This window comes from Tamandua tetradactyla, chromosome 1 (assembly GCF_023851605.1).
Source record: "Tamandua tetradactyla isolate mTamTet1 chromosome 1, mTamTet1.pri, whole genome shotgun sequence".
NCBI lineage: Eukaryota > Metazoa > Chordata > Mammalia > Pilosa > Myrmecophagidae > Tamandua > Tamandua tetradactyla.
In genome coordinates, this window is record NC_135327.1 from 146,568,153 (window position 1) to 146,590,580 (window position 22,428).

At 38.0% G+C, this 22,428-nt stretch overlaps 1 protein-coding gene across 1 annotated transcript in view; it reads left to right on the forward strand.

Annotated features, from left to right (window-relative positions):
- Positions 1-1,579: 1,579 nt before the first annotated feature.
- Positions 1,580-22,428, forward strand: part of SLC26A4 (solute carrier family 26 member 4) — a 45,340-nt gene continuing 24,491 nt past the window's right edge. The window contains exons 1-5 of the mRNA XM_077158514.1: positions 1,580-1,605; positions 2,602-2,741; positions 15,194-15,304; positions 17,325-17,509; positions 18,113-18,277. Coding sequence (XP_077014629.1) covers positions 1,580-1,605; positions 2,602-2,741; positions 15,194-15,304; positions 17,325-17,509; positions 18,113-18,277 — 627 coding nt within the window. The remainder of the gene's footprint in view (positions 1,606-2,601; positions 2,742-15,193; positions 15,305-17,324; positions 17,510-18,112; positions 18,278-22,428) is intronic.

Sequence of the window (22,428 nt, forward strand, 5' to 3'; positions counted from 1 at the left end):
GCAGGTGAGTTCGCAGCTGACGATGCAGCCCCCAAATTCTGCCCTGGCTTAACTCTTAGGGAGGCATCGATGGTTGGGAATGAGGCTAGGGTGGAGACACGGAGTGGGCGAGCAGGGGGACAGTACAGACTCCTTACTGAGAAGCTGAGAGAGAAAAAGAGGTAGCAAAACAGGTCCCGGAAAGGGCCTCTCTCCACGCCCCGAAACTTAGGCTCCCAGGAGAGCTGCTACCCGCTGCTGGAATTTGCCTGGAGTCCACGCAGCCTTGGGATCAGGAGAGCTTGCCCTGATCGTCCCACACCCTCCCCGGACCCGTGCTTCCCTCCAACGGTGCTTCTGGGATTTGCGCCCTGGGTCCTGATGGTGAGAGCAGGGAGTGACAGCGCTAGCTTCCCGCCTCGCCCGCGTCCCCGACCCCTGCTTCAGCTCTGTTTTGGGGAGATATCAGGACGCGGACAGCGCCCCGGTTGTCCGCCGGAGCGGAATGGGTGGAGCTCCCGAAGACCCCCAAAGAGTAGCTCACACGCTACAAAAGTGCGGGAGCTCGGGGTAGCAAGTGCCGCTACGGGACCCGAAGGTCCTCGGGTGTCCGCCTGCAGGCTGGCCGTGCGCATCTGGGGGCGGCGCACGCCTGGGGCGGCTAAGCGCGGCCCGAGTTTACCCAGGTAGGCTGCAAGTGGTGAGACCCAGGTTGTCGCTTCTTCCTGCTCCTCCCCCTTCACCTCCTATTCTTTTCCCTCGCTTGGTCTCCTCTCTCCTCGTTGCCCTCCGCCGCGCAGGTCATGGCAACGCCAGGCGGCCGGTCCGAGCCGCCGCAGCTCCCCGAATGCAGCTGTAGCTACGTGGTGTCGCGGCCGGTCTACAGCGAGCTCGCCTTCCAGCAGCTGCACGAGCGTCGCCTGCAGGAGCGCCGGACGCTGCGGGAGCGCCTGGCCAAGAGCTGCAGGTAGCCGCCTCCTCTGCCGCGCGCAGGGGGACCCGGAGGAGGCAATTAGGCGTCCAGCCCCGAGAGCTTGCCCGAGGAGCTCCTGGGATGTAGTGTGCTGGGGGCCCAGGCCGCTCGCTGGTTCTCCCGAAGTTCGCATTCTGGGTTTCCCAAGGGCTGTATCGGGTCAGCAAAGCCGTTTTTCCGGGCAGAGGATGGCTCCTTCATTCTCCAGTCAAAAGTTCACGCTCAGAAACTCGCCTTTGGGGAAGAGTAAATTCTGGGAGACCCACCTCTATTGAGGAACCCTGGAGTGGGTGTGCCTTGGGGTACAGAGAGTCCTTACTGCCTTCTCGTGAAGGCCAGACTTGATCAGAGTGGAGGAAAGGGGCTCCTTTGAAGAAATGATGGGTTTCATCCTTGAAACCCCGAAAAACTAATCTGGACAGGATGCCATCCAGTTAGAGGCACGGATAGAAGCTAGAAAACAGGAGAGAGAGGTGTGTTCCAAGTTTTGAGGCAGTGGGACCTCTAGGGGAACCACTGCCAGTCCCTAAGCCCAAATGTGCTGTGCATAATTAGATATTACAAACATAGAAGAACTCATCTACTGCCAGGTTTTTGTTCTTTCTTTTTTTAAAAAAAAATTGTATCATGGAACAGTTCAAGCAAATACAAAGGTACTCATAGTAATTTAATGACCTCCACCCGTGAGTTTGCCCATCACCCAGCTTAACAATGATTATCTCAAAGTTAATCTTCTTTCATCTATCCCTATAAATTTGCCCTCTTCCCCTATTATTTTGAAGCAAATCCCATGATGGCACGTTTTCATCTGTATAATTTCAGTATGTATCTCTAAGGACTTTTTTTTAAAAGAAAACCACCACACAAAGAAAGAAACCCGCAATTCTGTTGTCACATCTCAAAAAATAAAGTAATTCCTTATATCAAATCAGTCATATTCAGATGACCATTGTCTCATAAATGTCTTCATTAAAACCATAATTTATTTGGGGTGGTTCAACGGTATAATGCTCGCCTTCCATGCAGGGGACCTGGGTCCGATTCCTGGACCATGTACTCCCCCATCCCACCCCCAGAAAACACAATCATTTATTTGAATCAGGAGCCAAATGGGTTCAGCCACTGTTGATATGTTTTTTAAGTCTCTTTGGTCTATGGGCTGCTGAACTTAAAAAAAATACTAAAGCACGGCACAAGGTATACATTCATCGTGTTAAGATTTGGTAAAAACTGGCTCCAAGCATTGATGCCAAAATATACAGAGCTTGTTTATTTTTTCTTAAAAAGAAGAAGGAGCCTGGGTTAGAAGTGTAAAAATTAATCTCCATTTAGAGACTCCATGGTGATCAGTTAGTGGCTGGACCAGAAAATAGGTTCCTGTATAGGGATATTTTCTTGGAGGATTAAAAAGGGAGAGAGGGGAGAGCGAACACTTAATCCTGTGTTTCCTAGTACTGTACATTTAAATGACAGATAACAGTTCTTGGCTAAGGCTTTCTAAGCATTTCAGTCTTAGTATTTTCCATGTAATTCTTCTTTTTCTTCTATATTGTTATAAACATCAGAAGCATTCACTTTATAATTTTATTGTTTGCAATTGGTTGTGACTAAGATTGGATTGGGAACTCCATTTTCTTGCTTTTTGACAGTTGTTCAAAAAAGAGAGCCCTTCGTGTAGTGAAGACTCTCCTGCCCGTCGTGGAATGGCTCCCCAAATACCGAGTCAAGCAATGGCTGCCGGGTGACATCATTTCAGGAGTTAGCACTGGGCTAGTGGGCACGCTACAAGGTAAGATGATGGTGGGTTGGCTCCCTAGTGATTAAGAGTTCCAGTTTCCACTGCAGTTCATAACCTGTCCCCCGGCCTCCATGGGTCTGTACCAAAGGTTTGCTCACCCTTCAAGGCCTTCATCTTTATTCCAGAATTCCCTACTGAGGAGGTTTGCCTCTTTTCTCCTGTTCCTTAGAGTTCCCTTCCTTGGAAACCTGGATGCTCCTCTAGCTGCTTTGCTCCATCTAGAGTCATGTCATGTAAACGGTGGTTTTCCAACTTTTATTGACCACAACTCACCGTACATATATGTATATATATATATATATATATAACATCATGACCCAATCACACATATTTAAAGTTTCATGAGATAATACTTACCCTCACTGCAAGTGATGCACTCTGCTACTCTGTTCTTTTCTATTGTTTATTTTTTTAAATAGATTATTGAAGCCCATTAAGTTATTTCACATCACACACATGGGTCTTTTTTTAAAAAAAAATTTACAACATAAAATTTCCCATGTCCATAAGTCTTACCCTGCTGTTTGAAACTGGCATATAGGAAAGTGAAGGAAGCATCTTGGACTGGATTACACTTGAGTGGCTTTTCTGTCTTCCTCCTCTTATTTTTTTTTTAATCCCTTCCTTTTTCTTGATCTTCTGAAAAAATGTACCAACATAGGTGTTTTTTTTCTAAATTGGCTTTATACCGTAATATTTCCATGAGCATCTTGGAAATCTGTTTCATAGTTGGAGCATAGCAGTTTGGGCATTTTCTTCCTTACCCCATCCCTGCCATCTTGTTTCTGCTCCCTCTCCAACACCATTCCCCAAAGCCTCAGTACCACAAAAACAGAAGTCTTACTCATTAAAGTAAGTACTTATTAAACAGGAATCTTACTTATTTACTTACTTATAAGTAAACAGGAGTTTACCTATTAAAAATTTATTTTATTAATTAAAAAAAATTAACTAACACAACATTTAGAAATCATTCCATTCTACATATGCAATCAGTAATTCTTAATATCATCACATAGATGTATGATCATTTCTTAGTACATTTGCATCGATTTAGGAAAAGAACTAGCAAAAAACAGAAAAAGATATAGAATGATAATACAGAGAAAACAAATAAAAATAATAATTAAAATAAAAAATAGAAAAAATATATAAAAAAGAAAAAAACAAAAAACACAAACAAACAAACAAGCAAACAGACAAAAAAAAACTATAGCTCAGATGCAGCTTCATTCAGTGTTTTAACATAATTACATTACAATTAGGTAGTATTGTGTTGTCCATTTCTGAGTTTTTGTATCTAGTCCTGTTGCACAGTCTGTATCCCTTCAGCTTCAATTACCCATTATCTTACCCTGTTTCTAACTCCTGCTGAACTCTGTTACCGATGACATATTCCAAGTTTATTCTCGAATGTCGGTTCACATCAGTGGGACCATACAGTATTTGTCCTTTAGTTTTTGGCTAGACTCACTCAGCATAATGTTCTCTAGGTCCATCCATGTTATTACATGCTTCATAAGTTTATCCTGTCTTAAAGCTGCATAATATTCCATCGTATGTATATACCAGTTTGTTTAGCACTCGTCTGTTGATGGGCATTTTGGCTGTTTCCATCTCTTTGCAATTGTAAATAACGCTGCTATAAACATTGGTGTGCAAATGTCCATTTGTGTCTTTGCCCTTAAGTCCTTTGAGTAGATACCCAGCAATGGTATTGCTGGGTCGTATGGCAATTCTATATTCCACTTTTTGAGGAACCGCCAAACTGCCTTCCACAGTGGTTGCACCATTTGACATTCCCACCAACAGTGGATAAGTGTGCCTCTTTCTCCGCATCCTCTCCAGCACTTGTCATTTTCTGTTTTGTTGATAATGGCCATTCTGGTGGGTGTGAGATGATATCTCATTGTGGTTTTGATTTGCATTTCTCTAATGGCCAGGAACATTGAGCATCTCTTCATGTGCCTTTTGGCCATTTGTACTTCCTCTTCTGAGAGGTGTCTGTTCAAGTCTTTTTCCCATTTTGTAATTGGGTTGGCTGTCTTTTTGTTGTTGAGTTGAACAATCTCTTTATAAATTCTGGATACTAGACCTTTATCTGATATGTCGTTTCCAAATATTGTCTCCCATTGTGTAGGCTGTCTTTCTACTTTCTTGATGAAGTTCTTTGATACACAAAAGTGTTTAATTTTGAGGAGCTCCCATTTTTTTATTTCTTTCTTCAGTGCTCTTGCTTTAGGTTTAAGGTCCATAAAACCGCCTCCAATTGTAAGTTTCATAAGATATCTCCCTACATTTTCCTCTAACTGTTTTATGGTCTTAGACCTAATGTTTAGATCTTTGATCCATTCTGAGTTAACTTTTGTATAGGGTGTGAGATACGGGTCCTCTTTCATTCTTTTGCATATGGATATCCAGTTCTCTAGGCACCATTTATTGAAGAGACTGTTCTGTCCCAGGTAAGTTGGCTTGACTGCCTTATCAAAGATCAAATGTCCATAGATGAGAGGGTCTATATCTGAGCACTCTATTCGATTCCTATTAAAATTTTATGGGGCACCTAGTATGTGTCAGGCACATGAATTAGATGCACCATCTACCTTCAAAAGTTCACAGTACAATGAGGAGAGAGACAATACAACTCAGTGTGATAAGGGTTTGTAACATGGACTGCTAAGGGAGTGCAAATAAGGTGCACTCACCCCTGCCTTGAGGGATCAAGAATAGCTTCCTGGAGGGTGAGTTGTTCAAGCTGAGTTTCCCTGAAGGATGTCTGCGTTTGCTATGTGATGGGAAATAGAATGGGGTGTGGATGTGTGTAGAAAGATAACTTGAAAACAGACTATTTCTAAAGTTAGCAAGAATTGTTGAGCAATATTATGAGCCAGAATTTGACTGTGGAACTCTCGTCATTACTCAGAGCAGACCAGATAGATTTCCCACAGAGAAGGAAGATGTTCTATGGCTCTAACATGCAGCCTCAGCCATGTTCTCCAATACAAGGGTAGATGGTGGAGAGAGCAGGATGCGGCTGTGCAATTCCTAAGTTAAATAATGCCAAGAATCCTTATGCACCATAGACTCTAACAGCAATGACATGGCACCACCCTGTGGCTCCTGGAGGATGGGAACCATGTTTAATTCATATTTGATTATGCAGTGCCTAGCGCAGAGATTGACATATGACAGTTGGTCCTATAAATACTTACTGATAAGGGTTGAATTGTGCTCCTGATAATGAATCATCTTTATATATGAAAGATGATATTTCAGGTTCCAGACCTTCCAAGTTTTCATACATGAGTATCTTATAATAAATAATTTTATTTATTAAGTAAAGGCCCTTTGCTAAGGGCTTTGACTAGTTACTTCATTTAATTCTTACAACCATCCTGCAAGTAGGTACCATTATCATCATCTTTTTAATGAATGACAAAGCTATTAAATCTTGCCCTAGTTCACAAAGCCTGTAGGTGAAAGAGCTGGGAATTGAACCCAGAATCTGCTTCCTATGATAACTAACACATTGTATAATTCTTAACTTTATGGATCATGTTTTCCAGAAATATTCTCACTATAAAGTTGTCTTTGAGAGGTGAATTTCTGAGAGATTAATCTGATTTATTCATTCATTCATTCATTAACCTGGTATACTCATTAATTCACTTAATCATAATGCATTCACTTAATAAATATTTTTTAACGAATTCCATATGCCAGGCATTCAACCATGGGGATCTAGTGGTTTATTGACAGGCGTAGTATTGAGTTCATGGATTTCATTTCTAGTATAGAGACAGGAATTAAATAAGTTAGCAGAGATATAGAAAAATAATAGATTTTGATATAATTATAGATATTTCTATGGATATGGATGGTGCAATAGGGATTAATTTATGTGTGTGGGGGCCAGTCTATTTTAGATAGAATGGCAAATGAAGCCCTCTCACCAAGAGGTGAAATTCAACATGAGCAAGACAGAATAGCCATGTGATGAGAAGGTATGTACCAGGCAAAGGTGAAAAGGCCCTGAGGCAAAAAAGAGCTTGTATTTTCAAAAGAAGAACAGAAAGAATTCTAGTGTCAGCAGAGTATAGTGGGAGAAGTGTGGGTGAACAGAATAAGTTAATTTAGGAAGGGGAAGCTAAGGTGAAGCAAAGGAGACACTTACTATCAGAAGAATAGAATGCTTTTAAAAGGTGGAATTTGTTAAGTTGCAAGTTTACAGTTCTGAGGCCATGAAAACATCCAATATTAAAGCAAGACTATAGAAATGTCCAATCGAAGGCATCCAGAGAGAGATACCTTGGTTCAAGAAGGCGTTGAGGTTCAGGGTTTCTCTCTCAACTGGAAAGGTACATGGCAAACATGGCAACGTCAGATAGCTTTCTCTCCAGGCTTCTTGTTATGAAACTCCCCTCCCTGGAGGCATTAATTTTTGTCACCTAAGGTCTCTGGTAGCATGGTCTCTGACTCTCGTCATTCTGAAGCTTTCTCCAAAACGCTTTCTCTTTGAAAGAATTCCAGTAAACTAATCAAGGCCCAGCTAGAATGGGTGGAGGTACATCTCCCTCTAATCCAAGGTTAATACCCACAATAGGGTGAGTCATTTCTCCACAGAGATAATCTAATCAAGTTTGCAACATAAGTGATGAATAGGGATTAAAAGAAACTTGATCCCACACGGTTGGATCAGGATTAAAACATGGTTTTTCTAGGGTACATAATCCTTTCAAACCAGCACAAGTGGTAATACCTAAGATTACCTAGGGAGAGAGAGAAGATGGGGAAAAGAAGAGGGCTGGAGTCTTTAGAGGTCAGAAAGATAAACAGGGGACAAATAATCAAGAAAGCTGGGCCTGGGAAGTTAGAAGAAAAAGAACAATTAGGGGAATTTGAGATCAAAAGCCAACAGAGGAGATTATTTTTTTCTTTTTAAATTTTGGTAACAGTATTTTGCATAAAATAGGGCAAATTTCAACCATTTTTAAGTCTATAGATCAGTGGTATTAATTGCTTTTGTTGTGTTAATAATGTTGTGTTATTATCACCACTTTCCACTGCTAAAACTTTTATCACCCCAAAACAGAAGCTCTGTACCTATTAAGCAGTACTCCCCACTCCCTTTTCCCCCAGTCCCTGATAAGCTATAATCTACTTTCTGTCTTTTTGAATTTGCTTATTCTAGATATTTCATCTAAGTGAGATCATACATACTTATCTTTTTGTGTTTGGCTTATTTCACTCAACATGATGCCATCAAGGTTCATCCATGTTTATGCATATATCAGGAATTCATTTCTTTTTATGGCTGAATAATGTATATACCACATTTTATTTATCCATTCATCATGTGATGTACACTTGGGTTGCTGCATCTTTTGACAATTATGAATAATGCTTCTATGAACATGGGCGTGCAATTATCTGAACCCCTGCTTTCAATTTTTTTAAGTATATACCTAGAAGTAGAATTTCTGGGTTACATGGTAGCTCTGCATTTGAATTTTCTTCCTCTTTTTTTAAAGCCCTTTATTTAGAAATAATAGTTCACTTATAGGACAGTTGCAAAAATAATAAAAATTCATTTAAAGAACCCCAACATACTCCCTACCCTCATACCTAGATCCACCATCTTTTAACATTTTGCCACATTTGCTGTATCATTTTAACTACATATTAATCATCCTCCTAGAACACTTAAAACTTCCATGTACATTTGATAGGAAGTTTTTTTAAAAAAAGGATAGAGTGGCCAATAATGTCCAATATAATTATAGAGAATAATGAATGAAATACAGAAAATTTTCATGAAGTTTCACTGTGTAGCAGAGCAGAGAAACAGGACTGGAATTGTAGGGTAGTAAAGGGAGGAATATGGATGGTGGGAGCACTTATTTTTCTTTCAGTACAGGAAATAACTGAAATTGGTGGGAATGATCTAGTAGCAAGAAATCTGTGGTCCAAGAGATGGAGGAGAAACAGCTGAACGAGCATAGCCATGAGAAAGGGCAAAAGTGTGGATGGATGCAAGGACAGAAGTGGGAAGATTATTTCTTCATGACAAGAGGAAATTTCCATTTCCTGCATTTTAACAGGAAGGAAGACAGACAAAACAGCGCAGATGCAAATAATGGATTCTGTTTTTGATAAAAGGCAAAATGAATTTGTTAACTGAGAGTGTGTGTGGAGAAGGGTGTTGGGCAATTTGAGAATAGGGGAGTAGTTGCTAGTCGCTCAGAGAGGGAAAGTATTCTTACTGAGGAAATGTAATTGTTTGCTAGGCAGTGTTGAGTGCCCATTTGGGTCTTGCAATCATTAATTTTAAGTGAAATTGTTTAGCCCATAATGTAGATATTTCGAGTCTAGATTTTTTAACTGCTCAAAAGCTATGTTTTCGATGTTAGGTAAAAAATCTTTGGGTGATGAAGTACAAACACAGCCAGCCCAGCAGAAAATGCATGAAAGAACAGCATTATTAGATCAAAGCACCTAGAGGGGGAGAAGGGAATGAGGATGGTAGAGGGGTCCAGGGTTTACCCAACCTGGTCTCCTGAGAGGGTCTGTAGAGGAGGGGGAGAAGAACACATGTGAGACCCCAAGCTCTTGTCTTTATTGTGACCCAGAGGGGAGAACTGGGATTTTCCCATGTATCCTGGGGATTGGAAGTTTCAAACTACATGGCACAAAAGAGCAGAAGCAGCAAGGACTGTTTGGAGGCTCTTAGAGGCCATTTAGAGAAGCCAAGAGTATTGAGGGGCATGTCGTGCTAGTTGTGGTTATGCCAGGGGCAGGGCTAGCTGGATGTTCACTTAAAAGGGGAATTTATCACTACGCAAACATGATAGGCATTAAATATAATTATCTTATGCCTTTATAGTCTGTTGTGGATGTGTAGATTCAGCCAGATTGGGGTTTTCCAGACAAGAAAAGGGAGGGAGAGAGATAGCGAGATATAAGCAAGAGAGTAAGAATATTTACAAAATTCCATTAAGTTTAGACTGGGCAAAGAAGGGAGTGAAGACAGGAGGACACCAAGGATAGTGAAGAAATGGATCAATTAATGGACAGATGCAATAAGGATTCTGGAGCAGAATCTGGAGCAGAACAAGAGATTCTAGAAGGTGATAGCTGGCAAGAGACAGTCTCAAAATGGAGATTTCAGAGGTGGTGGTATAGTTGCTGATAAAGACAAGATCAATGATCTTACCACAGCCTAGGTGGGTGAGGATTGGTGGTGGGGGATCTCATCAAAGCAGACAGGCTCAAGTTACTGAGAAGCTGGGATTGCTAAAGGTAATGGTATTAAAAAATTTCATTGTGGTAATATACATACATACATACATACATACACACACACACATATATATATACATATATATATACACATACATACAAACTTAACATTTCCCATTTTAACTACTTTCAAGTAAAATTCAGTTGTGTTAATTACACTCAATAATGGATCTTTTCTTCTTTTTATTTTGGATTAATTTCAAATTTACAGTACAGTTGCAAAAATAATACCAATTCCATATAGAGAACTCGAACATACCTTCTACCCAGATATCCAGACCCACCAACTTTTAACATTTTGCCATATTTGCCATATCATTCTATCTATCCATTTATGTATCTTTCTATTTTTTGAACATTTGAATGTGGGTTGTGTACATTGCACCCCTTGACACTTAATATTCCATATACATATCCTAAGAATAAGGGTATTCACTTATGTAATGGCCTTAAGTATCAAGTTCAAGAAATTTAACATTAATATGAAGCTTACAGTCTGTACTCCAATTTTTTCACATGTCCCAATTATGCCCTTTTGGGTATTTTCTCCTTCATTATTAGATCCAGTCTGGGATCATGTGTTGTCTTTACTTGTTATTGTCTCTTTGATGTCTCTCTCACTTTCTAATTATGGAAATAAAGTCAACATGAACTTTCCCATCTCAACCACTCCCAAGTATACAATTCAGTGGAATGAATCACATTCACAGTGGTGTGCTGCTTCCATCCTTTACCAGAACGTTCCCATCACCCCAACCAGAAACCCCACACCCATAAGCATTAGCTTACCCTTCTGCTTCCTCCTCTGCCCCAGTAATTTGTACCCTATTTTCTGTCTCTATGAATTTGCATATTCTAAATAGCTCATATAGTGGAATCACAGTATTTATCCCTTTGTGCCTGACTTATTCCACTCAACCTGATGTTTTCAAGATTCATTCATGTAATAACAAGTATCAGATAATTCATTTTAGGGCTGAATAATATTCCACTGTATGTATATACTATATTCCATTTATCCATTCATCTGCCGATGGACTTCCAGGTGCTTTCATCTTTTGGCTGTTGTGAATAATGCTGCCATGAATGCTAGTATACAAATAATATGCTGAAGTCCTTGCTTTCAGTTCTTTTGGGTACATACCTAGAAGTGGGATTGCTGGGTCATATGGTAGTTGTATGTTTAATTACCTTTTCCTCAGAGGTTCACCATTTTCAAATTACCACCAATAATGCACTGAAGTTCCCGTCTCTCCACATCCTAACCAGAACTTATTATTTTCCATTTTAAGAAATTTATAGCCATTCTAGTGGGTGATAGTATCTCACTGTGGCTCTGATCTACATTTTCTCAATGGTCAATGATAATGAACATCTCTTTGGTGCCTAACCAGCCATCTGCACATCTTCCTTGGAGAAAGGTCCATTCAAGTCCTTTACCCATTTTTGTAGTGACCCCTCATTTATTTCTGTGCATATTTTTCCAATATTTTCTTTTTTGTTACTTTGAAGCTTATATTTAATGTCCTTAATCTATTAACAGTTTCATTTGGTTTTATACTGATGTAACTTCAATATCATATACACACTATATCCCTATGCTTCTGTGTCCTCCCACTCTTGTGTAGTTCTTGTTACAAATTACATATTTATACATTATAAGTCCAAAACCATTGATGTATCATTACTTTTCATGCATTTGCAATTTTAATTACCCTCATCATTTTCTTTACCAAAGATCTCTATGTCTCTATGTAATTTTGTTCTATTGTCTAGTGTCCTTTCCTTTAGATAAGGACCATAACCTGAAAAACTTTCTTTAGCATTTCTTGCAGGGTTGGTCTAGTGGTGACAACTCAACTTTTGTTTATCTGTGTCTTAATTTCTTCCTCATTTTTGAAAGGCAGTTTTGCTGGACATAGAATTCTTGGCTGGCAAGTTTTTTTTTCCAGCACTTTCAATATATCATCTTACTGCCTTCTTGTTGCTGTGGTTTGCCATGAAAAATTGGCACTTAGTCTTATTGAGGCTCCCTTGTATATGACATGTTGCTTTGCCCTGGTGGCTTTCAGAATTCTCTATCTTTGGCATTTGACAGTTTGATTATGAAATGTCTCAGTATGGGTCTATTTGGTTTATCTGCTTTGGTGTTTGTTGAGATTCTTGGATATGCATATTCATATCTTTTGTTCTATTTTGGAAGCTTTCCACCATTATTTATTCAAATATTATTTCTGCCCCATTCTCTCTTTCTTCTTGGTTTCCCGCAATGTATATATTGATGTTTTTGAGGTGTCCCACACATCTCTCAGGAGTTTTTTCATGTTTCTTCAGTCTTTTTTCTCTCTGCTCCTCAGGCTGGATAATTTCAGTTGTCTTTACGTTCAAGTTCATTGGTTCTTTCTTCTGCTAGCTCGAATTTGCTGTTGAACCCCTCTAGAGAGTTTCTTATTTCTATTGCTGTGGTCTTCAGCTCTGTTTGGTTCCTTTTCTTGATTTCTATCTCTTGTAGACATTATCTTTGTGTTCATCAATCATTTTCATGATTTCCTTTAGTTTTTCATCCATGTTTTCCTTTAGCTCTTTGAACATATTTAGGGCCATTTTAAATAGTCTTTGTCTGGTATATCTAGGCTTGGGTCTTCCTTGTAGATGGTTTCTTTTTCTTTTCTTTTTTTTTTTTTGGATTCTGACAGTATAGTTTTTTTCTGCATAAATTTATTTTATCCTTATATCCACTCTGATGGCTCACTGGAAGTATAGCATACCTCTGCTGCTCATTAATCCTGAAAAGTTGGGGATGGGGCAGAGGTGGTAGTTAAAAGGGCAGAAGTTATTTTACAAGGAGAAGTTAAAAAAAACAAAACAAAAACATGAGGCCCATGGGTCTTTTGTTCAACCAAAGCATCAGTTAACATTAATGATCATACTTTCTTAAGTTACTATCTAGCAAAAACAAACAAACAAACAAACAAACAAAAAAAAACACAATACAGGACAGATGAGCCAGAGGATCAGAATGGCCCCTAATTTCTTGTTATTTTGTTCTTATAAGAAGCACCTGTCAGCACATTTTGGAACCCTTCAAATCTGAATAGCTTAAGAATGAAGCACATAAAATTAAAGCATCACTGTAAAGACTGCCTAAGTCACCCACTCCACAGTGGTTATTTGTCCTGGTCATTTTGTTTTCATAACCCACCTGGGGAAACTAAAACCTGGGTATATTCTAAGGTTCCAAGTCAAGTGTACACCCTTGAAATGCTGGGTACCCAGTCCTAAACAGTTAGGCAAGTACCCAAGGCCCCAAGTGGCAATGTCCATGAAGCCCCTGTGGGAGGCCCCTGAGTGGAATGAACTGTTTTACCACTTCGCTTTGAACAACAGTTCTCCATGGTCTTGTCCTCCAAGTAATACACGCAGCTAGCGATCAATAAAAAATATAAACGAATCTCTATACTCATGACCTAACTGTCCCTTCAGTGAAAATACATCACACTTGGGGCTATCCAATAAGAAAAGAGTGTTTGTAGGCAAAAATTCAAACATATGTAGTTGGTTTCTCATTCTTTATCCTGTTCCTTTGCTTAGCCATCACTTCCTATTTCTTCATATGTTAGTAATCTTTTATTAAAACCTGGACATTTTGATATTTTAGCATGTTGTCTCTGAAATTTAGACATTGAGGTATTTGTTCCTTAAACTTGTATCCCACTAGTGCTATGAAAGAGACTTCTTTGGATGCTAGGAGTTGACCTCTAACCCACCCCCAAAAAAAGAAAAGAAAGAAAAATCCACCTCTTCCAGTCTGCAGATTGGCCTGTAGGAGTGATCGCCTTCCGAGCTTAGCTGTCCTAATAATACATTTAGAGACTAGCCTGCAGCAAAAGCCCAGCCCTTTCTGCACATGCATCTTTTCATGGCTGTGTGCATGACCCTAGGAATTCCTGTATTTCCACAGAGCCGCATGTGTATGTGATTGAGGAAGACTATACAGAGAATTTCAACTATCGGCAATAATTGATTTCTTAGGTTGGGTGATGGATACATGAGTGTTTATTATATTTTTCCTTATCTTTTTGTATATTTGATTTACCACATATTAAAATCCTTCCAGATTTTTCTATGTATACAATATACATGTTTATTTTTATAAAAGTAGGAGCATGCACACTTATGAGTTTTTGATTCCTGCTTTTTTTTTTAACTTTTGACCTTTTACTTCATTTCTCTCCATGTCATTAAATACACTTCTATAGATCACATCATTACTATTCTTAGAACTACAATGTATGATGCATAATTTATGTAACCACTTCTCTGTTTTGGAACACTAGTTCAATAAATAATGCTTAAGCATCTGTGGGCTAGGATAGTTAAGTAGTTCCCTTTTTTCTATTATTATAAATGTAATCCTTTATTAATGAATGAAAGATCCAGGGGCTTGATATTTTCTCAATTGTTTGAATGGAATATGGGAAGTAATATGGAATAAGATGTGGCTGCTTACTTAGGAAGAATCTAATCAAGAGGGAAAGAATGGGTTACCATCTTCCAACTCCCATGTACATCAAATTTTTGAAATTTTCCCATGGAGCCTTGTATTCATGGAGCCAGAGGCTGCTGAGACAAGTAGTAGAGGAACTGGTTTCCTTCACCAGGGAAGAGAGTTGCATTGCCTGCTGCTGTTTACAAATGTCATATTTCTTTCTTTGCTTGGACCTGTCTCCTCTTCTCCAACAAGAAGAAAGAAAGAGTGCAATGATGACTATTCTCCAGAATACAGAGAAACACTGACCTCAGATAAAACTATGTCTACCTGCAAAATTCATCAGAGCCTTTAGACTAAATTGATCAAGTTTCTAAGGAACTGACTTGCCTTTTTTTCTCCACTGACCTGATTATTAGATGATTGAATTACTGATCAGTTGAGTCAATTCATTTAAGAGATCATGCATTGGTATCTCACCTGATTCCGATCATGTTCTGCATTTTAGAACAGCCACAGATTATAAACAAAATGAGAGCAGGCTAATGTATAATAGTTGTAATTTGAGGATGTCAATGAAGAGGGCTTTCTTCGTGCATAAAAGAGATATCATAACTTTTGTTTGTGAATTTAATTGTTTTGGATGTACTTTCAGGTATGGCGTATGCTCTACTAGCTGCAGTTCCTGTTGGATATGGTCTCTACTCTGCTTTTTTCCCTATCCTTACATATTTTATCTTTGGAACATCAAGACACATCTCAGTTGGTAATTATAAGCATATACTCCATTTGTATTTGTTCATGTCTAAAGTGATTCAGCTATATTATGTTTATAATGCTTGATTCATATTTTCCAGAAAATTAGGTCTTCAGTGCTTTTCTTATTTAATGATGCAATGGTTCTCCATAGCTTTCAAAATATTGCACCTTTAGTTAGTATCTTCATTTGCCAGACTGCTATGACAAATACCACACTATGGGTTTGCTTAAGCAACAGAAATTTATTGGCTCATGGTTTTGGTGCTTGAAGTCCAAAATCAAGTTATCAGCCTGCTTATTTTCTCTAAGTGTCAGCAGCATTCTGATGCTGGCTGTGGGCCATCCTTGATGTTCCTTGGCTTGTATCTCTGCCTCTCATCACATAGCAGTATCTCTCCTTTTTGGCTTCTGGGTCTTCTATGTTCTTTTTATAAGGCCTCCAGAAATGTGGATTAAGACCCACCCTGATTCAGTTGGCCACACCTTAACTAAAAATAACAGCTTCAAAAAGGCTTTATAATGGGTTCCCACAATAGGGACATGGTTGATATTAAGAACATGTGTTTCTTGGGGTACATAATTCAACCTACCACAATTAGTTTTGTATTTACCTTTTTTTTCTTGATGAAAAAGATAAAATTGAAAGCAGTGGAAATTATATTCTACCTTCAAATTTTAGCATGTAACAGATTAAAAAAAACAAACTAATAAATTGACTCTATATTTAGAAAATGTTCTCTTCTAAAATATAAAATGAGAAGGGAAAGAAATCTTCAAGAGATCCTTGAACCTAATATATTGTCTGATTAATTTAGTATTTAAAAATTACATTTGTTAAATATATGCTCATTATCTCTTTAAAGAATGTACTTGTTTTAAATCACTATTATTGGAAGACTAGCAGATTCTCACCAAAACAATTTAAACACTGAGCATTCTTGGTATGGCTCAAAATACATTTATTTCCTGCTGTTCCTAAAATTTTAGTTCTGTTTTGCTAGGATGTTCCTGTAAATGAATGTTTTAATGCTATTTTGCGACTTTGACATTTATACCAGAGATAATTTTGCTCTTAATCCATCTGCTGGCTAGATGTGTCTACCTAGGTGATTCTTGAAACTCAAATACAGCCATCTACTCTATTCACAACCCATCTTCTTGTCCTTAGTTCTGTCTTCCCCAGTATGTAGCATATTGCCTTCTCTGTAGAAAGAGATCTGTAAAAAGAACTTTCTCTTCTTAGGAAGTCAATAGTCATCAAATGCTTGACTAGGGAGGAACATAGAAATGTTTGTTCTCTTTGGTAGTGTTAAACATTTAGAGATTCCAGATTGCTGGATCTTGGTATTGAGTCCTTGCAATCATAAAGCCTTCCATGATAATCTAAGGCTAGGATTATCATCATGGATAAAAATATCAGTAGCCAATGGAGCAGTTGCTGAAAGGAAAGAGTGTTTTTTAACATGGAATCTTACAAACTGGAGTTTGATATGAAAAAAAAATAATTTGTCTCAAATAGAGAAAAGGAGAAACTGTATTTTCCCTTTACAGGAGTCTTATTTGTACCCTGTGGTATTGATCAAAGCACTCAGCTCCACAGACATCAGGATATTGCATGCACTAGGAAATAGAAATAAAGTGGATATTGTTCACGGTAGAAAACAGAAATAAGGTGGAACAAGTGAGGACGCAACTTATAAACCACATACCAGGAAGTTTTCCCTGGCAACTCCTAAGTCCCACACACTTGAGGATCACCCAAAAATAGGTGTATTCAGAAGGTGTTCTCATGTACTCAGAAAGCATCTCAAATGCTGTAGTATAATGACCTACCTATATGTCTCTTTCACCCATTTCTGGGTTCTGAATGTCTTGAGACATCTGCCTTTTTAGCGTCTTCTTTGATGAGACTATTTTCCCATTCACAGCTAATGATTTCACATATCTCTCTAATCCCATGTAGTACATGTTGAGCCCAAATACTGTGATAAATAATTTATTAATTGATAGATACTTCTTTTCCCCAGGACCTTTCCCAGTGGTCAGTTTAATGGTGGGATCTGTTGTTCTAACCATGGCCCCTGATGAAAACTTTATCATATCCAGCATTAATGGGACTGCATTAAATACCACAATGATAGATTTTGCCGCTAGAGATGCAGCGAGAGTATTGATCGCGAGCACCCTTACTCTTTTGGTTGGAATCATACAGGTAATGGATTTACAATTAAAATGTACGTCGATGTGATTTTTATTTAAATAACTAACTGAAAGGCATAAGTAGACTTAAGATTCATTTAAAAGCAAAAACAATGCAATGAACTAAACCTAAAAGTTGTTTTCTAAATTACATTTTAGATTACACACTGAAATAGTCAGCAAGACCCCAAATGATTAAGACTCACTTACCATTAAAGTCAGAGACAGAAATAAAAAAAAAAGCAAAAAAGTATGTGAAGTTCAAATGAGGATGAGAAGAGGGAAGTGTGTGAGAACTTTTAAAGGAGAAAAAAGTGCTCTTGTGGGTGAAGCCATGAGACCTGAAAATCAAAGAAAAAAGCTATACAATTTTTTTAAGTACAGCTCTAGAAATTCTTCAAGGTTTATATTACACATGGCTTTAAGATTTTATGGTAGAGTGGAAGAAAGGACTATGGCATTAAGAAATTCAGATTTGTTTTTCTACATGTATTTTTGTTCTAGAGGCAGGATACAAAGGTTTTAATTAGTGTTAAGCTGAATTCATTAATATTTAAAGAGAGCTGGTTTTTCTCCCAAGGAAACATTTAATTTTTCCTTCCTTTTTCTTGTCTAGTTGATATTTGGAGGTCTGCAGATTGGATTCATAGTGAGGTATTTGGCAGATCCTTTAGTTGGTGGATTCACAACAGCTGCTGCCTTCCAAGTGTTGGTCTCACAGTTAAAGATTGTCCTCAACGTTTCAACCAAAAACTATAATGGAGTTCTCTCCATTATCTATGTAAGTGTTGCTTCTTACTCCAGGGATGGGTCACTGTTTATCCCAGAAAGGACAATGCAGTCTTTCTCTCTTCAACCTGAGTCTGGAGAGTGTGCATTCCTTCATGCTCACATTGGGAGTCACTGAAAACATTCTTCTCTGAAAGGAGCAATAAATTCAGGAGTAGCAGTAAAGCAGGCAAGTTTTATAAATCATTATTTTCAATGGGTAAAAATGTCACTGCACTTAAAACTATTAAAGAAAGTGGTATAATGAAGTGAAGACTGGTCTGGGATTCAACAGACCTGAGTTCTAGAGTATCTTTGCCTCTGACAAGCTAAGTAGCCTTAGACACATCATATAGAGTAGTGGCTGAAAGCTCAGTTTGAAGATGTATGGACTTGGATTCAAATGACTCTACTATTTACTAGCCCTGTGAGCAAATAATCATACTTCAGTTGCTTTCCTGTAAAGTGGACTTGATGATAGTACCTACTTCATTGGACTATTAAATAAGATCATGGATGAGAAACAGGGCTGGCAAGTAACAAGTACTCAAAAACTTCAGTCATTTCGAAATTATTCTTTCACATCTAAAGGCCTCTTTTCATTTTTATTTGTAAAATGAAATGTTTGGAGATGTATATTTAAAGCCCTGTCTAAATGTGAAAGACCATAAAATGCATAATGTAAATATCTCAGCAATTATAGATGAAAAGGAACATTAGATTCAGAGATGATTCAACATGTAAAATAGATATAAGAGCAAGGTGCAGATCACAATAATTAGATTTGGAAAAAAATTGAATCTAAATATATGTTCTGTTCTATATTAAGCATGTTACTGATGCTTGAAAAATGATGATAATAGTTGCATTATGTCACCCCAGCTTGGAGGAAATGATACTATACAAAAATAATGTGGCAGCATTAAGTATGGAGTTTAATTCCTTTAATGACCTAGGCACCAGCTTCTAAAACAGTGTAAGGTCATGTATATATCTCTAAGAATTACTGCAGTTGTTAGGAATTTGCTCAATTTCAAAACAATGCCATAATCTCATATCATTTTATCCATTCAACAAATATTACTGAGTGCCTATTTCAGGCTGGGTACTATGCTAAGCAGTGGGAAAAATAGAGGAAGCAGTAAAACACAATGATTAAGATCATGGACTCTGAACTTCAAGACTCGTGTAGTCCTGGTTCCACCTGGTTCCACCTGTGTGGCCTTGGATGTGTTATACTTCACTTAGCTAAGCCTCAGTGCCTTCACTTGTAAAATGGGAAAACTATGTCTTAGAGTTGTGAGGATTAAAAAAGAAAGTTTGGGTAAAGCACTTAGCACAGTGTCTGGCACCTAATAAGAGCTCAATTTATCATCATGTCATCATCATCATCTTTATCAGCATCATAAGGGATGAATAGAACTCACAGAGCTCATGGTTCACTTTTCTGGAATCCAGCCTTTATAAGACATTGTCACAAGCTGTTTTTTGATTCACCATTATTTATGTCCTTGTTGTTTTTTTCCCTACCAAGTCCTCAGTTTCCTCTGAGAGGTCCGAATTCTGACCAGCTTTTTCTGCAGAGCCTGACACATCTTGTTTTCACTTGCCTTTGCATGTTCCCATCAGCTGTTCATTCATTCATTTCATCTATCAATAAGTATTTATTAAATACCTACCACATGTAAACCCATTGACTACTGAATCCACCAAGATATCCCTTATTAAGCTTACTCATCTTTCCTTGTGAGAACACGGCATCCACGTAGATCATAGGAGGCCTTAGCCAGTGTCTGACTTGGGCCCCTGGCTTTTGCTGGACCTCAGAGAACCAGGGACTGAAAGTTCTATTCACTTAGGACTATGTTTCAGAAGAAATGCACTGCAAATGATCTCACTTTTGACCAGGGACAAAAGTGATCAGAAAACACTAGAAAAGGGTCAAAAATAAGTTTCTGAACAAAACACAAACATAGGATTTACTTCCTACTGAACATTATTCTCAAAGCCTCAGTTTAGGATGTGTCAAATAATTTTGCATGACATTCCTTGTAGGCTGGCCAAATTGGATAAAGATGTTTTAATTATCCCTATGTGATGGTAAATATAATCTTGCTCTTCTGAAAAGAAAGAATCAGCAGGTCTGGGAATGATTGCAGAAAGGTTGAATGACCACTCTCTCAACAGAGAATTTTGCTTATGGCATTACCAGTTGCAATCATTCAAGAAAGAATCCTTCAACAAATGCACAATAGTAGCAGATTCCTCCAGGGAAGACAGGAAGATTGTTTTAAGATTCTTTCCCTGGAATTTAGTTAACATTCTTTTTGTTGTAAGGTTGTGCTATCTGGTGTCTGTTCCACCTCACCTCCCAAAGTTAGACAGACAACTGGAAATAATGAATTCAGAGAATTGGAGGAGTAAATGTTAGGAAAGAAAGAAAAATAAAAACTTTAATTCACAAGTGCTAGAGATGCTGTGCATAGAACCCAGAGGGGAGAATGACAGGATGTTGGCAGCAATTTAGAATTAGTAATACTTTTGATGCTTCCGTGTAGCTACTCAATATGTAAGTAATTCCGACAGCCCATTTAAAAGTGATTGTTTTCTGCCATTTGTTTTGAGTGGAACAGTTTGTCTCAACAGACAAGAAAAGCCTGTTGGCTTGCATACTAAATGATCTTACCTGCCCCATTTCTTCTCCCAAAGATGAGGAACAACACATTGAAAAGTTCTGCCCTAATGGTGAAAATTTTGAAAGCCACCACTAAGCTTGAACAGATTCATTACTTTGAACTAATTTTAGTATGTAAAATTTAAGCAATCAAAATAGAGTAACACTTTAAAGGTTGATCTATGTATACACATGGTATCTGACAGCAAGAAATGCTGACAGCAAAAAGATGATTATGAAGGGTTTATTATATTCATAGAGATAAGATGAATTAAAATTAATTGTGCTTTAAATGCTAACCAATACATTTCCTCATACACAGTATTAGGCGTATCTTTTTCTTTATGGTTTCATACCCCCAGATAATGCTGGAAAAGAGTGAATTATGTAAATGAAATGGTCCTAAAATTTTTCAAATATGGTAGGAAATACAGTAAAAGTTAATATACTGGGTGGAAAGTTTATACGTACTTAAAAGCTCATTATCATGCTTAGAATGATTCAGAATACTAAGCTAAAGTATGAATCCTGTGTGTATCCATAGGACTTCAAGTGTATTTTTGTCAATATTTTAATAGTAAACCAATTTAGAATCATGTTTCAGTGCTTTCTTAGAGTCTTAATGCTTATATCTTTTCTATTTTTTTTCTTATTTCTTTTTTCTATTTATGTGGGTTTTATTTCCATATATATTAAACTTTCTGTTATAGAGATTTTCATAAGAGATCCTGAAAGATTACTCAATATACAGATATGTTACTAACATACTCGTATGCCTTGCTTGATACAATTTTGTAATATAAACTGATTGTTTTTTGCAGCCCAAATTACATTTTTAATAAACCTGAGGTAATTTTTTTTCAAAGGTCTAAGTGACTCTTACAGATTGAATGCGTGGCCTGCAGTGATTACATTTGTAAGGTGAAAATGTTTTTGTAAATGGGACAGTTATTCCAAATGTTCACTTTTAAGTTTGAGTTTTTCCTTCTTGGGTTGAAAAGGAAGTCTTTTTTTGCATAGGCAATTATTGAAATATTATACCTAGCTCATGAATTAGTCTGAGGAGAAAATTGATGGTGTAGAATGCCAAACTACAATGATGTCTTATAGACTGTGTGGAGCTATTTTCTCCCGTGTTGGATGCCCTAAATTCTTCAGTTACTGTGACTTCCTTTGGTAGCTTTTCCATTTTCGCTTTTTTCACCATGCTGTCAGTTGCTTCATATTGTTGCTCTCAGTGTATCTGCCTCTAGGGGCTTCCCTGATTCTGAAAAGTGGACAAGGTAAACTTGTTCGTATTGGGTTTAAAGTAAAAGCAAAAATACACTCTGAGTGAAGGTCCAAGAGGCTTCCTACCTGTCAAATGCTTGAACTCTAGTTCAAAGACTGATTTTGACATCACAATAACTGCCCCCCCCCCCCATTCATTTACTCTTGCATGTGTTCCAGAGTTCAGGCTGTTGGCAAGATGACTTCTGGTTTACTTAATG